At 45.3% G+C, this 21,848-nt stretch overlaps 2 protein-coding genes across 2 annotated transcripts; one reads left to right on the forward strand and one right to left on the reverse strand.

The window, feature by feature from the left end:
- Positions 1-1,316: 1,316 nt before the first annotated feature.
- On the reverse strand, positions 1,317-5,267 carry MIP (major intrinsic protein of lens fiber). The gene is made up of 4 exons (XM_069490464.1): positions 4,908-5,267; positions 4,225-4,389; positions 3,707-3,787; positions 1,317-1,656 (listed from the first exon to the last, which is right to left on the reverse strand). Exons 1-4 carry the CDS (start codon positions 5,265-5,267, stop codon positions 1,471-1,473), a joined length of 792 nt encoding a protein of 263 aa, XP_069346565.1. The 3' UTR covers positions 1,317-1,470.
- Positions 5,268-20,259: 14,992 nt separating this feature from the next.
- SPRYD4 (SPRY domain containing 4) lies at positions 20,260-21,286 on the forward strand. Its single transcript, XM_069491080.1, has 2 exons — positions 20,260-20,359; positions 20,714-21,286. Exons 1-2 carry the CDS (start codon positions 20,275-20,277, stop codon positions 21,250-21,252), a joined length of 624 nt encoding a protein of 207 aa, XP_069347181.1. The 5' UTR covers positions 20,260-20,274; the 3' UTR covers positions 21,253-21,286.
- The last annotated feature ends 562 nt before the right edge of the window (positions 21,287-21,848 follow it).

The raw sequence follows: 21,848 nt of genomic DNA on the forward strand, positions 1-21,848 counted from the left end.
AGAGATCAACAATAAATATTCACTGGTCAGTTGAGCGTCTCCTCTGGCCTCTGTGAGATGACTGTATTTTGCCAACAACAAAAGAAGGTAGGTTAGCCCAGCGCGGCCCCTGTAGTCCCAGCTACTCGGGAGGCTGAGGCAGGAGGATCGAGGATCGCTTGAGCCCTGGAGTTCGCGGCTGCAGTGCGCTACGCTTGAGCCTGTGAATGACCCCTGCACTCCAGCCTGGGCAACATAGCGAGACCCCGTCTCTAGGGAAAAAAAAAAAAAAAAGAAGAAGAAGAAGATAGGGCTCAAATGAATACTCAAATAATTATCTCCTGAATTGTTAAGCATTTGAACAGAAGGAATCAATTTCTGGGGTATGAGGGAGACGTAGAAGAGATTTGCTTCAAGTTGAAAGGACAAATGAGAGAGAAGTGAAAAGACACATACAAGAAGAAAAGACTAGAACTAGTGATAGAAGCAGAAAGATGCCATTTGAAGAGTTTGATTTGCTCTAAATTAAAACTCTGAGGGTCAAAGTCTCTCCCTCCATATCCCACACTTCCATCTACATTTGCTCTAGGCATCAAATTTCCTGTTTTGGCCTTAGGGAGCAATTCTGGGGCCTAAGTACCGTCTGTCAGGAGGCCACACCAGGGGGTGTCAGGCAAACCAGTTAAACTGTTTAATTTGTCTAGATTCTAGGCTCACTGCCTACCCCTTATTTATGTTAGGAGCTCCCCGGCCCAGGATCACTGAAGAGATCCATTATGCCAGAATGAACACACAACCCAACTGGTGGATGTAGACAGGTTTATGTGGCTTTACAGAACAACTCAAATCCCAGTGTTCACTTTTCTCAGAGCTACTTCCCCACCCAAATCCCTGGGGCAAGCATCCCTGAGATAAGTAGGCTAAATGTTCCCATTAACTTCCCTAAAACTTTTTGGTACACTTGCATCCTGAGCTGGGCTAATACCTCTATTGAGTCCCTTCTCCCAAGCCTTGGAATGCCTCATCTCTCCGTTTCTCTGCCTCTTGTGAGGAGTAACTCCCTGCTTCCCTGTTTCCTCAGAAATCAAGAGTCATACACTTGAGGGCAGCAGAGAGTAAAGGCCAGAAACCTAAGGTCTTGGTTCCCGGTGCTCACCACACGGGGTTGAGGAAGGGAGATATGGGATGACACCTCTTTTCCCTTCCCTAGCTCTCAGACACAGCCACACTCACATTCATATGCACAATCGAGCACACACGGCGAAAGGAGTTGGGATGGGGAGGAAGGGAAGTTTGCACCAACCAGCTCATGAATGCAACTTGAAAGATTTCACACAGCAAAAGGAAAAAAAAAAAAAAAACAACGCACACGTAAGTTAAAAAATAAAGAAATACATGCCCCTCCCCACAGTCTCTTTCTTCATCCAGAGGCTGGATCAGCCCCTCCACGTAAACCCAGAAGCGTTCTACTCCTCTCTCCAGATGGAGCTTTTACAGTGCCTGGGTCTTCAGTTCAACAGGTTCCCCCGTGACCTCTTGTTGTCCATTGGGGTCACTGGGTCTGACACCCTTGAGGATAGACAGTCTCTCAGAAACACTCTTGAGCCGGGGGAAGAGGAGAAAGTCGTAGAGAAGGCTGCCCAGACCCGCTCCGATGATTGGGCCCACCCAGTACACCTGTAACAAGAGAAAAGGCATACTCAGGCTTGGGAAGGGGAGAGAGTAGTGACGCTTCTCTCTTCCTAACCCCTTCAGTGGAATACAAGACATGCTGCACTTGACACATACAATCCGGCATTATCTATGTAGAAATCAGTGTGTGTTTGTTAGTTTCTTAAACTCTAGACTCTATTCTACTGCCTGTACCTGAAAACTCATCTTTTCTTTTCTTTTCTTCCCTTCGCCCCACCTTAGAGACAGGGTTTGCTTATTTACCCAGGCTAGAGGGCAGTGGCATGATCATAGCTCAATGTAACCTCAAATTCCTGGGCACAAACGATCCTCCTGCCTCAGCCTCCTGAGTAGCTGAGTAGGACTACAAGTGTGTACCACCACACCCAGCTAATCTTTTAAATTTTCTGTAGAGATGGGGTCCCGCTATGTTGCCCAGGCTGGTCTTGAATTCCTGGCTTCACGTGGTCCTATCACCTCAGCCTCCCAGAGCTCTGGGACTACAGGTGTGAGCCACCACACCCAGCCTCTTTTCTGATTCACTAAATTATCCCTTTATCCCATGCCTTCTTAATATATGTATATTCTATTTGTTGTTATCGTTTTGCACTAGTTTATGTATTGCTTTTGAAAAAAAATTGTAATTCTGGTAAAATACAGATAACATAAAATTTACTGTATTAAACATTTTTTTTTTTTTTTTTTTTTTTTGAGACAGAGTCTCACTCTGTTGCCCAGGCTAGAGTGAGTGCCGTGGCATCAGCCTAGCTCACAGCAACCTCAAACTCCTGAGCTCAAGCGATCCTCCTGTCTCAGCCTCCCAAGTAGCTGGGACTACAGGCATGCGCCACCATGCCCGGCTAATTTTTTCTATATATATATTTTAGCTGTCCATATAATTTCTTTCTATTTTTAGTAGAGATGGGGTCTCGCTCTTGCTCAGGCTGGTCTCGAACTCCTGAGCTCAAACGATCCACCCACCTCGGCCTCCCAGAGTGCTAGGATTACAGGCGTGAGCCACCGCGCCTGGCCTTAAACATTTTTAAGTGTACAGTTTGGTAGTGTTAAGTATATTCACATTGTTGTACAACCCATATCTAGAACTTTTTCATCCTGCAAAACTGACACTCTATACCCATTAAACAACTGTCTATTCCACCACCATCACCCCAGCCTCTGGTAATCACCCTTCCACTTTATTTCTTCGAATTTGAGTACTCTAAATACCTCATATTAAATGGAATCATATAGGATTTGTCTTTTTGTGACTGGCTTATTTCACTTAGTATGATGTCCTCTAGGGGCATCCACGTTATAGCATGTCTCAGAAGTTCCTTCCTTTTTAAGGCTGAATAACATTCCATTTTTGTATATACCACATTTTGTTTATCCATTGAGGGACACTGGGGTTGCTTTCACCTCTTGGCTTTTGTGAGTAGTGCTGCTATAAAAATGGGTGCACAGCTTTGAAAAATTTTAATACCATTTTCATGTTTGGCTTACACATAAGTCAAAACAAAATAAACATAACCAATATTTGCTGATGACTTACTTGATACCACATTCTGTGCTACATGTTTCACACGTAAAACTTTCACACATTTCTCATAACACCTCATTTTACAGTTAAAGAAACTGAGGTGCAGAAAGGTTGAGTTATTTGCCCATAGTCACACACAAGGCTAGTAAAGTATTAGAACTGGGATGGGGCCCAGGCCCATTTGTGCTCACAATACACCCTGATCACTGAGAGCAGACATTTTTGTCTTTATATATTTATATTTATGTTTATATTTATCCTTGTAGCCCCTAGTTTTGGCATCCAGTGGACACTCAGTAAAAATCCCTGACTAGCCACAGAAGGAACAATGTGAGCAAGAGCCTCTCTTTTTGGCAAAATAGTGAATCCTGCTCATACAGGCATGCCAAACTCTCTGACAGCCCCGTAGCTGAGTGCTGGTAGAGCACTCAGAGGGAAAGCAGGGACCCAAACTGGAACCTGCAGTCCACACCCGTCCAGAAGCGCTCCAGGATCTTTCCCTCTCCCCTCACTCACCCAGTGGTTGGTGAAGTTCCGGGTGAGAATGGCAGGAGCAAAGGAGCGGGCAGGATTCATGCCTGCACCAGTATAATGCATCTGCAAAAGACACAGTTATAACTGAAACAACCCCCTACTCCACCCTGGCTTCTCTCCCCACAACCCACGTTGCCCCTGAGAGCCGGCACCTTGTCTCCAGCCAGTAGCAAATGGGGAGGTACAATCTGCATGACCTTCCAGGGATTCCAACAATGGGGTGAGGGCACAGATGCCCCATCTGGAGACAGACTATGGAGCCATAGGCAAAGCCCACATCTACCATGATGCATGCATTACTACCTTGAGGTCAGGAAGGACTAAATATATTGGTCGGATGAGAGGGATAGGGCAGGGTTGATTCCTCTGTGCCAATACAGAGTGAGGTGAGTAATGTTCATGTTTGACAGTGGGGTGGGCAGGAAGAATCCTTAAAAGTTGGGAAAGGTTTGGGGGCCCTGGAATCCTTGAATGATAAGTTGTTCCCCTCTCCTGCTTACCCCAAAGAGGTGCCCCAGGGTGAGGGAGAAGCCAACAGCCAGCGCCACGGAGCCCAGGCGGCCATTCCGCCTCTCGTCGTACGTGGCAAAGATGCAGAGCACGAACTGGAGCGTCAGGAAGATCTCCACCATTGTGGCCTGGCCCACGCTCACCCCAGGGTGCAACTGGGCAAAGGAAGAAGAAGGGAGGCAGCTCGTTAGGGCTGCCACAGTGTTACCTCCTCAAGGCTTCCCGGGCAGGGATCCCCTTATGGCATCAGTTCCCTGCAAAGGACGGATAATACAACATCCTTCATAGTAATTGCATTTGTATCTTAATTTCTCCTTACAGTACTTTCTCATGGTGGAAATGATTGCACCCACTTACACGAATGAGGAAACTGAGGCCCTGTAAAGTAAAAGAAGTTTTCTCAAGAACCTGCAAGCAGTTGGAAGGAAAACTGAAAACCAAATTCAGTTTTCCTGATTCTCAGTCCAGGGCCCTGTGCCTTCCTTCCACCTCCAAACCACCTATCAATACTCCCCACCCTAACTCACACACCACACACACACACACACACACACACACACACACACACTGTCCCAGAGCCCAGAGGAGCTGATTCACCTATGCCAGGCAGGGAGTCAAAGCAACAGAGAGTCAGGACACCAGATTCCCCTAGACCCTCTCAGCTGACCATTACCGTGTTGAGTGCTAGATTTCCTCGGACGGCAGACGGGGTCACGCTATACAGCACAGCAGCCCCCGCCACAGCTCCCAGGAGCTGGGCTAACATATAGCAGAAGGCACGGAGCAGGGACATCTGGGAGCCCACAAGGAAGGCAAAAGTGACTGCAGGATTGACGTGGGCTCCACTGATGTGGCCCACAGCCTGCACCAGTGTAGCCAGGGCGAGGCCAAAAGCCAGAGCCACCTGCAGGACATGCAGGGGTCCAGGAGCCCAATGCAGTGAGGCCCCCAGTCCAAAGAAGACATAGAAGAGGGTGGCGAAGAACTCAGCAAATATGGCCCTCCAGAAGGAGGTTGACCGCAGTTCCCACATGGCAGGGGGGATGGGCACAGTGCCTGGGTCCCTGCTACCCCCCTGGCCTGGTCTGGGTGGACAGTCCCCTTTATAGAGGACTCTTAATCCCTGGGAGGAGCAAGCTGGGGTAATTGGCCCAGCCTCTTAACCCCTTCACAGCTGTGGAGGGCAGGACCCATTCCATACATCTGACAAAGCTTCTGGATTTTCCCTTCCCTCCTCAACTGGGAGTTGAGCTCAGGGAGCCATGTGGGTGACAGTGGGGTTGAGGTCAGAGCTGGAGAGACTCTGAGAGGGGGGGACCAAGAACAGTGGGACTAGAAGAGTCTGCCCTTCTATTTGTGTCAAAGATCAGGTTCACAGTCCTGACTGACATCTATCTTAGAACATTCCTCAACTCTCTTTGGAAGGTCCATCAAGCTGAGCTCATTTCATGAGGTATGGGGCTGAGCTCCTGGGGGCCTCAGGCTCCTCTGAGTCTACCAGGGGTAAAGGTGGGGGTGGGGGTAAGGAGTGGGGCTCAGCAGGAAAGTTGGATAACTGAAGAGAATTCTTTAGTTCCCTGGGATTAGATGGCCTTCTCCCATTGGCTAGTTTGGACTGGAATCTGTGGACCCTGCAGCTCTGGGATAGAATAGTTCTGCTGTGTATGGCTTTCTCCGAGCCTGAATTCCCTACCCCCAACCCATGACAGCACCTCCCTCTTCAAACCCTCAGCCTGGCCTTTTAAACCACAGAGACTGACAGAGAGAAGACACTATCTTCCATGCACAGACTGGGAGTGGGGTTGTGGGGCTAGGGAGGGAAAAGTGACTAGTGATTAAACCTCAGAATCAGCTTATACTTCATCTTTCCTAGCTCACAAAGTCACAGCAGGAAGTAGTGAAAGGAAGGAAACTGAGTTATGGCTGAGAAGCAATGAGAGGGTCTAATGTACTCTAATATAGCTATGATCAGGACACTGGAGTCCTACACCTTGAAACCCAGGGACAAGTCAAAGATCTTTCCCAGATCTGACCCAGGGATTCAGACCTAGGAAAGCAGGCTGGTCAACGAGAGAGAAAAAGACAATATGGGGCCAGGTGCAGTGGCTCACGCCTGTAATCCTAGCACTCTGGGAGGCCGAGGTGGGAGGATTGCTCAAGGCCAGGAGTTTGAGACCAGCCTGAGCAAGAGCGAGACCTCATCTCTACTAAAAATAGAAAGAAATTATATGGACAGCTAAAAATATATATAGAAAAAAATTAGCTGGGCATGGTGGCACATGCCTGTAGTCCCAGCTACTTGGGAGGCAGAGGCAGAAGGATCGCTTGAGCCCAGGAGTTTGAGGTTGCTGTGAGCTAGGCTGATGCCATGGCACTCTTGCCCGGGCAACAGAGCGAGACTCTGTCAAAAAAAAAAAAAAAAAGACAAAGACAAAGACAACATGGGGAACAAAAACTTGGGGGAAAAGGTTCAGTTGTGCTCAGGCTTGGTGAGGGACTTGAGAGCTAGGGATCGGGGGTGTGGTGATGGAGAAGATGGAATGGAACACACTGCTAGGTTCCACCATCTCTATATCATCACTCAGGCCACGGAGGAAAACAGATATTCTAAGGTACAGCCTGCAAGGATGGTGCCCAGCCTGGTCCCATGTGGTACACCTGTGGGGAGAGAGGAGGAACACAGATCAGGGCCTGTGCTTCTCTCCTCCTCCAATATCCAGCTTGGGGATGGATAGAAAGAGTTATAGCAAAGGTGAAGGGTCCATCTAACCCATTCACTGGCAGGAAGAGTTGCTGAGAATAGGTCAGAGGACACCTAAGGGGATTAGAACTCCTGATTTCATAGAATAGAAACAGTCCTTCAGAGGTCTTTGGAGTCTCTTGCCTTCTAGAAGCCCCACTAATCTCCTGACATCTATCTTAGAACATTCCTCAACTCTCTTTGGAAGGTGCATCAAGCTGACCTCATTTCATGAGGTATGGGGCTGAGCTCCTGGGGGCTGCTCTGTAACCCTCGATGCATCTCACCCAGTGATGCTCCAAGATCTCTGTCACCATTGCTGGCCCCAGGGATTGTGCAGGGTTCATGCTGCCTCCAGAAAATGTCCCCTGGACAGGAGAGGGAGAGGGTAGCACATCATGGTGTTAATATCTTCGGCAACAGATACTTAGGTGCAGATGTGGTTGGGGATACAAAGTGACAGAACCAGTTATGACTGCCAGTGGGAATGTAAACTGAGATAATTACTTTGGAACAGGGGTAGGGAACCTGGCACCTTAAGGCCACATGTGGCCTTCTAGGTCCTTAAGTTTGGCCTTTTCACTGAATCCAAATTTTACAGAACAAATCCTTTTGTTTTTACTAATACATTTTGTTCATCTTTTATATTTTTATTTTATTTTTAAAACGAAAGTATTTGAAATACCAAAGAATTAAATAAGTTTCAATGAAATAATCCTCCCAGATTGACTGGCACAGTTAGAACATTAGTAAGCCCTAAGGGCTAAATTAACCACTGCTTTGCTCTGGATTTAGCCATAACTTCCCCTGACTGACTGGCACCACTACCAGATGAGGCTGATTGGTGAGAGTTTTTGGGTGTAAAGTACACCAGTCTGTTATCAGCTTTTGACAGTGGTGTACTGTGTTTCTGTTTGAAGTGGAATTTGTGAACAGCTCAACAGTATTTTTTTTTTTTTTTTTTGAGACAGAGTCTCACTCTGTTGCCTGGGCTAGAGTGCTGTGGTGTCAGCCTAGCTCACAGCAACCTCAAACTCCTGGGCTCAAGCGATCCTTCTGCCTCAGCCTCCTGAGTAGCTGGGACTACAGGTGTTCACCACCACACCCAGCTAATTTCTTCTATTTTTAGTAAAGATAGGATCTCACTCTTGCTCAGGCTGGTCTCTAACTCCTGAGTTCAAGCGATCCTCCCACCTCCGCCTCCCAGAGTTCTAGGATTATAGGCATGAGCCACCATGCCCAACTTCCAATGGTATTTTTTAAATTCTGTCTGCTTAATAGCCCATCATGTCAAATAAGACCAAGAGAACGCTGAAGAAAGAAAACAGATTTTTTCATGAGGATTGGGCACTGCAATGTTATCTTGTTTCTGCTAAAGATAAGATGATTTGCTTGCTTTGTGATCCTGCAATATCAACATTAAAGAAATTCAATGTTCATCAGCATTATAACACTCATAGGGACCACAAATCATTTAAATTAGAGGGAGGCAGTAAAGGTTGTATTGCAGAAATCAAAAGATGAAAAGCAAAGACAATTCTTTCAAGCAGCAATAAGATCTGGAAATAATGCCACTGAAGCAACTTATAAAGTAGCTTATACACTAGAGAAAAAAGGGAAGCCATTCAGTGATGTAGAAATTGTGAAAGAATGCATTGTCAAAGTTGTAGGATGCTTAGACCCCGATAACATTTCAAAGTACAAACAACTGTCTCTTTTAAGGTGAACCATAACTGATTGGTAGCATGAATTAGCCTTCAACTTAACAGAAAAACTTCATGCAATACGTCAAAAGGAAAATGTATATCATTAAATCACTTTGGATGAATCAACTGATACTACCGATTTGGTGCAGGCTTTGTATTAATACTTCATTTGCGTCATAACAGAAGATTTTCTTTGCTACAAAGAGTTACTTGCTTTGGGAAGTCTTGGGAACTGAACATGGGGAATAGATATCTTCAACAACTTTCAAGATAAATGTCATGAAGTTGAACTGAATTTGGTAAATTTAGTGAGTGTTTGTACAGATGGTGCACCTTCCATGACAGGAAAACATGAAGGGTTAACTGCACAGATAAAAAAAGTATTAACAGATCCAGATGCTCTCATTTCTTTTCATTGTATCTTGAATCAGCAAAATCTCTGTGCTAAAGCTACTGTTTTAAGTGACACTTTCCAACAAGTTATAAGTATTGCTAACTATATTTGTGCAAATGCAACATGGCATCATTAGTTTCTTAACAGGCTGAAATTGAAAGATGAAGTATTCAGTTTGGATTTGCCATATCATTCTAAAGTGTGTTGGCTATCATGACCAGGTGTTAGCCAAAATTTTATCTCTATAAGAATGAATGGTTAAATTTTATGAAGAACAGAATTAGCAATGTGAGTTATTGAAAGATTTTTATAGGAATGCAGCATTTCTGTGTGATATCATGTCAAATGAAAATGACTTGAGTATTTCTTTGCAAGGTAAAACTAAGTCTGTACACGATATGTGGCAAAACAATCCAAGCATTTCCAAAGAAGCTATCTTTTTTCCAAAACACTTCTTCAAAAGGAAATTTCAGATGAACATTTTCCCCAGTTAGCAAAGGTCATTGATGAGCAGGATGATATATGCAAATCATTTAAGGATATGCAGCTGTTATAGTCCTATTAATTGGAGAATACAATGAAAGAGTCACTGACTTTGAGAATGACAACACACTCAAATTAGCATTTTAGCTTCACCTAGTTGAGATCACCAAGGCACCTAAAGAACTATAGACGGAATGCATTGAGCTCTCAGGAGATGACATTTTAAAGTCATTGTTTGATGCTAAGAAAGAACCAATTGAAATAGAGAAAAATGCAGTAGACTATCCATGCCTCTGGCAACATGCCCCCAAAATGCTTTCTTGCTTTTCAACCACTTATTGCTGCAAATCTACATTCTCCCACCTAACCTAAATCAGGACGCTCTTAAGGTCACAAATGACTGATACCCTCTAGAGGCTCAACTGAAACTGTGGACCTCCATGCTGCAACCAAATATTCAAATGCTTTCCAACAAAAAGCAGACACAGCAATGTCATTAAAAGGTTAGTTAACTTTACAATTAATAAATAGTTTTCATTTTTTGAAATTATTAAGTACATAGTTAGATTTTTACAAAATAATGTACATTTTAAAGTATGTCTAATTGAAGTTTCTTGAATGTGGCATTATTTGATTATAGCTAAATTAATGTGGTCTTCCAACATGAACAGGTTCCCCACCCCTGCTTTGGAACATAGTATAGGACCATCTTGTAAAATGAACAAATTACATACTTGCTGACTCAGGAACTTCACTTCTCACTTACATACCCAAGAGAAACTTTCCTATATATACACCAGCAGACATGTACAGGAATGTTTAGAGCAGCACTGTTCACAATGGCAAAAAACTAGAAAGCATTCTCCATTAATAGGTATAGTCACACAAAGAAATATTACTCAGTAGTCAACATGAGTGAACCACTACAGTGACACTTAATAATAGGGATGAATCTTAGTAATAAAATATCAAGTAAAGGCCGTGCACGGTGGCTCATGCCTACAATCTTAGCACTCTGGGAGGCCGAGGTGAGAGGATTGCTTGAGGTCGGGAGTTTGAGACCAGCCTGAGCAAGAGTGAGACCTTGTCTCTACTAAAAAATAGAAAGAAATTATCTGGACAACTAAAAATATATATAGAAAAAATTAGCTGGGCATGGTGGCGCATGCCTGTAGTCCCAGCTACTCAGGAGACTGAGGCAGAAGGATTGCTTGAGCCCAGGAGTTTGAGGTTGCTGTAAGCTAGGCTGATGCCATGGCACTCTAGCCCGGGCAACAGAGTGAGACTCTGTCTCAAGAAGAAAAAAAAAAAAAAAAAAAAATCAAGTAAAAAAAAAAAAGTCCCAGAAGATTATATATGGTATGAAAGCCTTTTTATAAAGTTAAAAAAAAAAACTAAAATAAAAATATACTTTTTGGAATACATATATTAATGGATAAAACTACACACAAAAAAGAAAAACAAAGAATGAACACAGGATTCAGTTCAGGATCATGTTTACCTTGGGCTGGGGGGGAAAGGGGAAGATGTAGGCTACATATGTATCATACATGTAGATTTATGTGCTTGTCAAGATTCTAGTTTTTCTGCTGGGTATATATTTAATAATGATGTCATTGTTAAAAACAAACAAATAAGTGGGAGCCATCTATATGCCAATGAAGAGAGGACATCATGAACAAAGGAATATTCTGTGTACCCAAAATTCATGAAGAATAGCAGGAACAACAATAATACTTGCTTTCCCACTTTCTAGGTGGGCGAGTTATCCCCACTAGATACAGGATCCAGGAGGGCAGGGACTGTATCTGATTTTTCCACCACTGCAAACTTGGTGCTTGACATACACAAGGAAGTAGATGAATATTTGTTGAATCAATTATGTAAGCTTTCTGAGTCTCGGTTTCCTCTGGATAAATGAGATAATGTGGGTAAAGGGCCTAGTATAGTGCCTGGCACAGAGTAAAGCTCTTGATAAACAGGAGCCATTTGATGAGGGTTTTATTAACAGGATGGTGTTATCTCTCCCCACTAAACCTACAACCTCTCATGATAAGGAACAGAAGGACAAAGGACAGCTAATTTAACCCCTTGTAGACACCAAACAAAATGGTTAGATTTGCTTATTTGGTGCTACCAACCTCTCCCCTTTATTCCTCATCAAATGTTGACAAGAACTCCAGGGAGAACTGAACCTGAGCCCATTTCCTTTCACATCAGTCTCCCCACTTAGCTGAACGCCAGCCTCTCAAATCTAACTAGAGATGAACTCTCAAAACCTCACTTGAGTTTTTGTATAGATTTACATACAATCAGCATGCTCTTTGTTTTCTATTATACCAGCCTTTTTAAAAAAAACAGAATAAAAAAAATTTTTTAAAGGCCATATCTCCTTTGAGAAGTGGTATCCAGCCTTGCCCCAGCCCCTGCACGGTGTGGGAGGAGTTCTCACCACTGCCAGGGCTCTGGCAGTCTCTGAGAAACCCACCACGAGGCCGCCTGGCCCTTCTGACTCCTGTCTCTGCTGGTGAACCACAGCAAACGTGATGACTACCAGATGGAAAGTGGAGAAAAGCTCCATGTCCAGAGCCTGGCCTACATTACTCCTTCTACTCACCTAGATGAGACCAGAGATGCCAGGACCAGGGGCAGCGGGACATATAACATCCCTCCCACTGACCCTAGGTCCCACCATCTACACATCTGGGAAGCTTTGAACAAAAGATCTGTAGCAAGTCACCCAAACTCATTGGCCTATTTGAATTGTATTAAATGTGGCTTAGAGGATGTAGAGAGCAAGAGTCCTCCCTGCTTTGTTCATTCCTTAATGTCCTATCAGCCAACTACTCTCACTACCTGCCCAGTGTCGCCCTACTTGGGGAGGAGGCTGTTGCCTACCCGTGTGACCAGCTGGGCTGTAGCTGTCTAGGGCAGTGTTAGGTAGAAGAGAACTGAAGTCAGGATGGCTCCTGTGCTCTGAGCCAGGACACAGGCCACCCCCCAGAGAGGGTCAAGCTGGTGGGCACAGAGCAGTGCCAGTCAGAGCTGGATTTGTCTGGGTCCCAATGACCTCACCAAAAACCTGTAGCAGGCTCACCATCACCAGCCAAGGCTGGCTACAGAGAGTGAGGGACAGTGCCTGGCACAGAACTCCCACTGGGGCATAAGGCCCCAAGGACAAACCCTACAAAGATCAGGGTGCTCAAGCCTTCAGCTAGTACTTCTCTCCAAAACTGCCAGTTCCACAGGTCCTGGGGTGCAGAGGAAGGAGAAGGGAGAAGGCAAGATCAGGCTATCTGCATAGGCTAGCAGCATCTGCCCCACCCTTATTCCTGCTAGTCTCCCACCCCTTTCCTCCTTATCCTCTCTCTCTTCTCTTCTTTACTTAAAACACCTACAAGGGCCAGGGACGGTGGCTCATGCCTGTACTTTGGGAGGATGGCTTGAGGCAAGGAGTTCAAGACTGGCCTGAGCAAGAGCAAGAGCTCATCTCTACAAAAAATACAAATATTGTCAGGGGTAGTGGAGCACACCTGTAGTCCCAGCTGCTTGGGAGGCTGAAGCAGGAGGATTGCTTGAGTCTTGGAGTTTGAGGTTGCAGTGAGCTATGATGATGCCACTGCACTCTAGCCCAGGTGACAGAGTGAGACCCTGTCTCAAAAAACAACAACAACAAAAACCCCAGCCAGGTTTTAGCCTCTTAATTCTGCACCTAATGACTCCTAAGCACCTCATCTTGAAAGAGAGAATAAGGGAGTGGTCAGAGAATAAGCTACCACTTGGTTGGACTGGGATTTGGTAGTGGATAAGAGGAAAGGTTTCTGTTTTCAACAGAAGGGTGGAGTCAATACAGAAAGGTGATCTCTCCTCTCCTCAGAAATCTTACCCCCCAGATTACCATTTTGCCAGCCTGACCCAGAGTCTCTGTTGGCTATCCTGTTCCAGTTTGGAGAATATTTTTTAGGTCTAGGTGAGTGAAATTGGGAAGTGAGGAACAAGTATTTCAGGTGCCTCCCCTGGAGAAAGAGGCAGCCAGAGAGAAGAGCTGGAAACACCTCGTCTCCTTCCTTCAGCCAGTAGGTAGACAGAGCATCATCTGCCACCTCCCACATCTAGCCCCAATCAGCGTCCTCCCCGGGGAGCCTTAAACACTTGTACTCACAACTATTCTCACACCTAGGCATCTACTCTCCCCAGCCTTGGCTCTTCTCCCACCTACAAAGCTCTTTCTTCTTTAGTCCTTTGACCCCAGACTCCCTGAGTGAAGGGCATGAGCTGACAATGGCTTCTGTCAATCAGAGATGCTCACAGTGAAGGCAGAGACCCATCCTTCCACTCCCTAACCATCTTTATGAAGCCAGGTTTCAGGAACCAGAGAGGTAAAGAGAAAAGCTTAAAGTGAGGATCTGGGAGAAAATGAGAATAATTGCAGGGGAGGCAAGATAAGGACATTCCCATCCTGTCTATATGGGCTGGGGTTCTTTTAAGGGGTTGCAAAAATTTTTTAGCTTTCTTTCCTTCTGCCCTTAAGTAAACATACAAACATTTTTAAAGTATTTTTCCAAATAGGAGCTATGGAAGTGAAGAAAGGATTTGCAAAATAACAAATTTGGGTAGTTACAAAGTTATTGTAAATCTTAATAGCCATAGTAGTAATCACTGTGGGGTCTTCTTTATCTCTACACTTACTTATCTCTCTCTCTCTCTTTTTATTTCTTTTTTTTTTAAGAGACAAGGTCTCACTCTGTTGCCTGGCTGCTGTACAGTGGCATGATCATAGCTCACTGCAACCTCCAATTCCTGGCCTCAAGTGATTCTTCCACCTACTACTAAAGTGCTGGGATTGCAGGCATAAACCACCATGCCTGGACTTAAATTATCTCCTGATTACTAATGATCAGGTTTTCAAACTCTTTATATTCCTGGGGCCAGTAGTCCTAGGTTTATTCCTCCCTTCAATGAAGAAGACTCTGGCCTGCAAGGTGGCTACACCTGTAATCCCAGCACCTTGGGAGGTTGAGGTGGCAGGATCACTTGAGGCCAGAAGTTCAAGACCATCCTGGGCAACATAGAAACTGAGACCTGAGACTCCTACTATCCCCGTCTCTACAAAAAAAAAAAAAAAAAATTACCCAGGTGTGGGTGTGCCCACCTTTAGTCCCAGCTACTGAGGAGGCTGAGGCTCGAGGATCCATTAAGCCCAGGAGTTTGAGGTTATAGTGACCTATGATCATGCCACAGCACTCCAGCTTGGGTGACAAAAGTGAAACTCTATCTCTTAAAAAAAGAGAAGGCTCCATTTCTCAGTCCCAAGAGAGTGCTATAAAAGCATAATCCATACTGTAGAGAGCAAGTGGGTCTATATAGCTCGGGAAATTTGCAGGCAGAGTTACTTGTCTCGCTTTGATCTTCCACAATGGGTCCCATGAGATTACCACAGCCACGTCTGAGATTGTTCAGGACTGACTCACCACCTTTCTGCAGCTACTCCCTAGCTAGCCCATATCATCAGGACCTAAAGAATGAACCAGGTTTGAGTTTCATTAAAATATGTACTTGGCTGATTTTACAGAGTTGTATGAGGATTAAATGAGATATACTCAAATAATATACACATGTGAAGTTAGCTGCCTTAAATTGAAGTATAAATGAATTGATTTGTGAATCAGTCATGTATAAACACAATTTATTATTATCAAGTATTGAACATCCTCTCTAGTGATTTCAATATGGGTGACTAGAGATACGGTCCTTAGGGACTAGGTGATCATCCATCTCTGCCTCTACCATGTGGAATCTCTATTCCAGCCCCATGCTCAGAATGCCAGGTCAGCATGTAACCCAGCTCCATTGTGTGGACAGTTTCAGTAGGACAAAGGCCCCAGCATAGCACAAGCCAACCCAGCAGCCCCTTTGGCTAGTGTCTGAGCCCCCACCCCCCTTCTCTCTCTTTCTCTAGTTATGCTTTGCTGACTGCTAACTCCTGACAAAGTCCAGAATAATCGCCAAGCTCTGAGTGCATCATCTCTCTCCCATCCATAGTTAAGGGCTCCAATTAGCACTTGAATCAGGCCAGGGCCCCCACATGTTAGAAATAGAGTAATCCAAGAAATAAAGTGATAAACGGATTCGCCTGTCCTATCCTTCCTTCTTTCTCTCCCTTTCTTGCCTAGGGATTCAGAAACAACCCCAAGCCAGGCAGACCAATGCTCACTATGGGTTGGGTTCTGTTCCAAGCACTTTATATTTATTCTCCCATGTATTAGTATTCCCTAGGGTTGCACCTTCAGTTCATTCCCTTCTTTAGTCTATACCCTCTCCTTGGATGACCTCATTTACAAGCACCTTTCTCTTTAAATTTATATCTATTTTCACCTGGTTGTCCCATAGACACCTGTCCAAAACTGAACTAATTATCTTTCTCCCATCCAAACACGCTTCTCCTTTTGTATCTCCTTATTAAGTCAGAAACCTATGAATCACCTCTGACTCCTCTAATCCTCTCACTCCCATCTAATCAGTAATCAAAGCTCTACCAATTCTACTTCTTTTTTTTTTTTTTAGACAGAGTCTCACTCTGTTACCCGGGCTAGAGTGCCATGGCGTCAGCCTAGCTCACAGCAACCTCAAACTCCTGGGTTCAAGCAATCCTTCTGCCTCAGTCTCCTGGGTAGTTGGAACTACAGGCATGTGCCACCATGCCCAGCTAAATTTTTTTTCCATATATATATTTTTACCTTTCCAGATAATTTCTTTCTATTTTTTTAGTAGAGATGGGGTCTCACTCTTGCTCAGGGTGGTCTCAAACTCCTGACCTCGAGCAATCCTCCTGCCTCAGCCTCCCAGAGTGCTAGGATTGCAGGTGTGAGCCACCACGCCCGGCCCCAATTCTACTTCTTAGCCGAGTCCACACCATGTCTCTCCTGAGAACTCTAGTGGTGTCAGACCATGTTTGTGCCTGTTGCTAGTCTCATCCCCTCCAATTCATTCTCCCTGTTGCTGCCAGCTGTATATTTATGAGTACCTGTAATTTGTCATTTCCCTGTCTTCTCTTCAATGGCTCCTGCATGCCTGAAAGACAGCCTAAAAAACTCCTCATTGTGGCATAGCTGGCCCTTCATAATCCAGCCTCAACTTTTCCAACTGCTCTCCTTATCTCCCCAACGTAAGACTCTGGCAATATTGTGTTCCTTGTGGTTCCTTAAACACTCCATTCTATTTCCCAGTGCTTTAGCCTAAGTTGTTTCCTCTGCCTCAAATATCTTCCCCCCTTTTGTCTGTTAAATAAAATTTGATCACTTTCTAATTATTATGCATGAAAGTTAAGAATTATAATACAACAAGCAATGGGGTAAGTAAATCATATGAATGATGAAGGTAAGTTTACCAGAGGAATGGTCAGTCTGTAAAAGTGAAATAGTACAAGAGATGGCAGATAAAGCAATTCCCTGAGTAGGGAATGAAGTAATGGATGTGTGTCCTAAGTCAAGGCAGGCATGTGTAGTGATTGCTTCAGCCCTCACTCCAGGATGGAACTGACAGAGAAATCCTCCAGAAACACAATCCTGGAAGCTTCCTCTCACTACTACCAAAATGCATTGATTGACAGAGCAGGACTTTTCTTTTTTTTCTTTCTTTTTTTTTTTTTTTTGAGACAGAGTCTGACTCTGTTGTCCGGGCTAGAGTGCCGTGGCATCAGCCTAGCTCACAGCAACCTCAAACTCCTGGGCTCAAGCGATCCTCCTGCCTCAGCCTCCCAAGTAGCTGGGACTACAGGCATGCACCACCATGCCCAGCTAGTTTTTCTATATATCTTTAGCTGTCTATATAATTTCTTTCTATTTTTTTTTAGTAGAGATGGGGGTCTCGCTCTTGCTCAGGCTGGTCTCGAACTCCTGAGCTCAAACAATCCGCTTGCTTTGGCCTCCCAGAGTGCTAAGATTACAGGCATGAGCCACCGCGCCCAGCCAGAGCAGGACTTTTCTGAAGGAAATCTCTCCTCCAGACACTTTGCTCCTAGGCTTAATAGGAAACAAACCTCTCCCCTCATTTATTAAGCCAACTGAAAAGTCTGGGCCAGGCTGACCCCTGGTGGACATAATGAGCTACTACACCCCAAAAGTGGGCACAAAACCATCTTTTATACACATTTACTTATCCATTCAAAAACAATGAGCACTGTGCTAAGGGGAATACTGAGGCCTTGGGGCACAGATAATACAAGACTTAATCCCCATTCTTAAGCATTCACAACGTAACGAGTGAGATAGGTAGCTATCTATTTATTTAAACGTTCCCTCAGTAGCACTGGGGAGATGGGAGACCAGTTAGAAGTCCCATGCAGGGGCCAGGAGTGGTGGCACATGCCTGTAATCCTAGCATTCTTGGAGGCTGGGGCAAGAGGATTGCTTGAGGTCAGGAGTTTGAGACCAGTCTGAGTAAGTGTGAGATCCCCATCTCTACTAAAAAGTAGAAAAAAAATTAGCCTGGCAACTAAAAATAGAAAAAATTAGCTGGGCATGGTGGTGCCTGTAGTTCCAGCTATGCAGGAGGCTGAGTCAGGAGGATCACTTGAGCTCAGGAGTTTGAGGTTGCTGTGAGCAAGGCTGGCACTCTAGCCCAGGTAACAGAGTGAGATTATGTCTCAACAACAACAACAAAAAACGTCCGATCCAGTAGTCCGGGGAGAAAAAATATGACAGAAATCCAATGCTAGTCAAGGACTCAATGGTTTCAGACAATTGGCTGGATATGAGTTGCAGTTCAGAGGCCGAGAATCTAGGAGGAGGTGGAAATTAATGTAGGAAGGTGAGGTTGGCTCAGTTTGCAGTGACTGGGGGAACATCCAGGTAGAAATGCCCAATAGGTTATTGAATATACAGATCTGGAAGTCAGAAAATAAATATAGGGTATATGAACTAAAATAAAATCTTAAGGCTTCCTGCCACCGGCTTACTGAATGGACCCCCTCTTGTCCAAGGGGATATCCTAAAACTAAATTGTTTGCCACGAGGAGGGCAGTCAGACATGCCTCATCATGCCTGCCTCCCTTCTTGGAGATATCCTTTATAACCCATTAACAGGCCTAAGGGTATGCAAGACAAACCTGCAGGTCCTCAATTTACACAACAAATATAGGTCTGGTGGCTCCTCTCTGATTAACAGAGCTCCTTATCTTAAAACATTCCAAGTCTTTAGACCAAGCTTCATGTCTTTAACCAATTACAAGTCAAAGAATCTTTAAACCCACCTGTAACCTGTAAAGCCCCACTTGGAGACGGCCCATCTTTTTGACCAAACCAATGTATGCCTTCCACGTATTGATTTATGACTTTACCTGTAGTCCCTGTCTCCCTGAAATGGATAAAACCAAACTGTAACCCAACCACAGCGAGTCCACTTGCTCAAGGCTTCTCGGGTGTGGCTCTGGGTCATGGTCCTCAAATTTGGCTCACAATAAATGTCTTTAAAATTATTTTACAGAGTCTGGCTTCTTTTCTGTTGACAGGTAGATATTTTGAAAGTCCTTCTCCAATAGGTGACAGTGGACTACACCAGAGTAGATGAACAATTCAGAGAGAGTATGTATACGTATTAGGGAAGAAGATATTAGCTGATATCTTGAAGAGGCTGGGATTCCCTCATCTGCTTAACCATTTCTGCTTTTCTGGCTGTAGCTGTTACTGTAGGGAAGTCTCTCCCCACTGCCACCATATACTAAATTTGAGGCTTCTCCTTTGTTTCCTGAACATCCTGTAATCACTTTAACCATGGCACCTAGTTTAACCGGCCCCCTCACTGAACAAATTTTAATGATCCCTAATATAATCTTCTCCCTTAACTACTTGACCTTTTGAGTTATTTCCCAGAAATGATGGATGTTCTGCAAGACAAAGGAGTCGAGATTACGAAAGTCCTAGAGCAGGCTTCCTGTGGTCAAGAGTCACCTTCTCCCCAGACCTGCCCCAGTGCACATGACCTACCCCAATGCACATGGCCCTTGTGAGACACACCACCACCTGCCTCAAGGTACATGTCCTCTCCTTTAAAAGCCCATGACATTCCTTAGTGTGGAGACGGATTTGAGGCAGCTTCTCCCATTCTCTGGGCAAGATGTCTGTCGTATTAAGAATTCGTTTCTTCTTTGGCAATCTTTGTCTCAATAGTTGGATCTTTGTGCAATGAGCAACTAGATCTGGACCGAACTCCCTTGTGGTTTCAAAATAGTGAATCATATTGCAATGGCCATTGTAGGCCCTGGAAAGATGGAACTATGTTTTGTGAAGCTATATTTAGATTAGCCTCATTTAATTTTTAGTAAGATCTAAGGGCTGTATGTAATTTCTATTTTACAAACGAGAACACTGAGGCTCAGAGAAATGATTCGCCCAAAGTCACCCAGGGGACTCAGGATCAAATCTAATTACTTTACTGTTTAATACTATACTTTTAAGCAACGGGTTTTACACCACTTCTCTAAAAGCCCTATTTAGTTCAAACATGAGCAACATTCCTCTACGCAGAAAAACTAAATAAACTGCAGCCGCGGGCGGAACCAGAGCAGAAATCACTAAGATGGCTCCTGCGGGCCGCGCGTCGGCTTCCTCGCGTCATCTTGCTGCGCGGCCGCCTCTCACGCACCACCTGACCCGGGAGCAGGCGGGCAGATGGCAGGATCTCTAGGCGGGGGGCGTGCCCCGTCCCTCCATGGCGCAAGATGGCGCTGCCCTTTGCACGTTGTTTGCGCTTGTGCAGCTGGGGAGCCAAACGATTGGGGATTGCCGCTACAGAGGCCCGGAGAGGTAGGGTTATCCCTTTTTACTCTCTTTTACCTCCAAAACGGTTTCTGTCTGATTATTCCCGGAGCCCGCTCCGAGGAACTACTCCAACCCTCTCGGGTCATTTCCCTTTCCCCGTCTAGGTTGGTCTTGAGATTCTAAATCTAGGACACCATCTGTTTTCTTTAAATCCCGGGGTTTCCCCAATCTCTCTGGGCTATACCCATACTAGAGCGACCCCACAGTCTTGCCCGCTTGCCATTCTGACTCTTCCCTTTTTCCTCATGATCCCATGTCTGCCTGCTTCAGATCGGAATTTATCACCAGCCCTAGGGTTCTAGCCCCTGTTATTATCCCTTCTTTTTGCTCTGCCCGCAGGCATCAGTTTCAAACTGGAAGAAAAAACCGCCCACAGCAGCCTGGCACTCTTCAGAGATGACACAGGTGTCAAATACGGCTTGGTGGGATTGGAGCCCTCCAAGGTGGCTCTGAATGTGGAGCGCTTCCGGGAGTGGGCAGTGGTACTGGCAGACACAGCGATCACCAGTGGCAGACACTACTGGGAGGTGACAGTGAAGCGCTCCCAGCAATTCCGGATAGGAGTGGCAGATGTGGACATGTCCCGGGATAGCTGCATTGGTGTTGATGATCGTTCCTGGGTGTTCACCTATGCCCAGCGCAAGTGGCACACCATGTTGGCCAACGAGAAAGCCCCAGTTGAGGGTATTGGGCAACCAGAGAAGGTGGGGCTGCTGCTGGAGTATGAGGCCCAGAAGCTGAGCCTGGTGGATGTGAGCCAGGTCTCTGTGGTCCACACGATACAGACAGATTTCCGGGGTCCAGTGGTACCTGCCTTTGCTCTTTGGGATGGAGAGCTGCTGACCCACTCAGGGTTTGAGGTGCCTCAGGGCCTCTAGTATGTCCATTACTGGAGTCCCTAGTCATGCTTTTGGCCAGCCTCATTTTGAAAGTGTCTGAAGCCTTTTTACTTTGCCCCAAGCAACCTCTAGCTCCCACAACTGATTGTTGGGTCCTTCTGTGCAATATCTTAATCATCTTCCTCTCTCCCCTACCCTGTGAAAGCTAGGCGTACAGCCAACTCCCCCATTCTCCCAGCTACTGCCAGTTTCCTAGGCTACCATGGGTATATTTTCCCTGATTTGCTTCCTTCAGTCCCCTCCGCCTCCCTGTGTCCGGGCCTTTCTCAGACTGTATTCAGTCCTAAGGTCTTATTTTTCAGCTTTGTTTGAATTTATTTGTCACTGTGATACCTCTCCCTTCTTTTGCCCACATGTAACTTGTTTGTTCTTGGGCTCAATTAAATCTTTCCAAAGTAAATCCTTTCTACCTCTGGCTGGAGAAGCGGTGCAGTCAATGACTTGGCCGTTTCTTTACAGCACATAGAGTCTGGCCTATGGCTCCCTCAGTAAGTGCTTTATTGACTTAGTGTGTCAGAAATAGAATAGAGCCCTCCTTCCCCAGTACCTCAGTGCCATGCATAGACCCTCAGCCC

The sequence above is a fragment of the Eulemur rufifrons genome, chromosome 16 (genome assembly GCF_041146395.1).
Source record: "Eulemur rufifrons isolate Redbay chromosome 16, OSU_ERuf_1, whole genome shotgun sequence".
NCBI lineage: Eukaryota > Metazoa > Chordata > Mammalia > Primates > Lemuridae > Eulemur > Eulemur rufifrons.

What these genes read in the sequence shown, in the direction of transcription:
- MIP (XM_069490464.1), bottom strand. Translation starts at nt 5,267, where the DNA reads ATGTGGGAACTGCGGTCAACCTCCTTCTGGAGGGCCATATTTGCTGAG. An exon ending in CCCTGGGGCACCTCTTTGGG is followed by an intron (nt 3,788 to 4,224) that starts GTAAGCAGGAGA and finishes TGTCTTTTGCAG; the next exon opens with ATGCATTATACTGGTGCAGG. An exon ending in GGAACTTCACCAACCACTGG is followed by an intron (nt 1,657 to 3,706) that starts GTGAGTGAGGGG and finishes CTCTTGTTACAG; the next exon opens with GTGTACTGGGTGGGCCCAAT.
- SPRYD4 (XM_069491080.1), top strand. Translation starts at nt 20,275, where the DNA reads ATGGCGCTGCCCTTTGCACGTTGTTTGCGCTTGTGCAGCTGGGGAGCC. An exon ending in CGCTACAGAGGCCCGGAGAG is followed by an intron (nt 20,360 to 20,713) that starts GTAGGGTTATCC and finishes CTCTGCCCGCAG; the next exon opens with GCATCAGTTTCAAACTGGAA.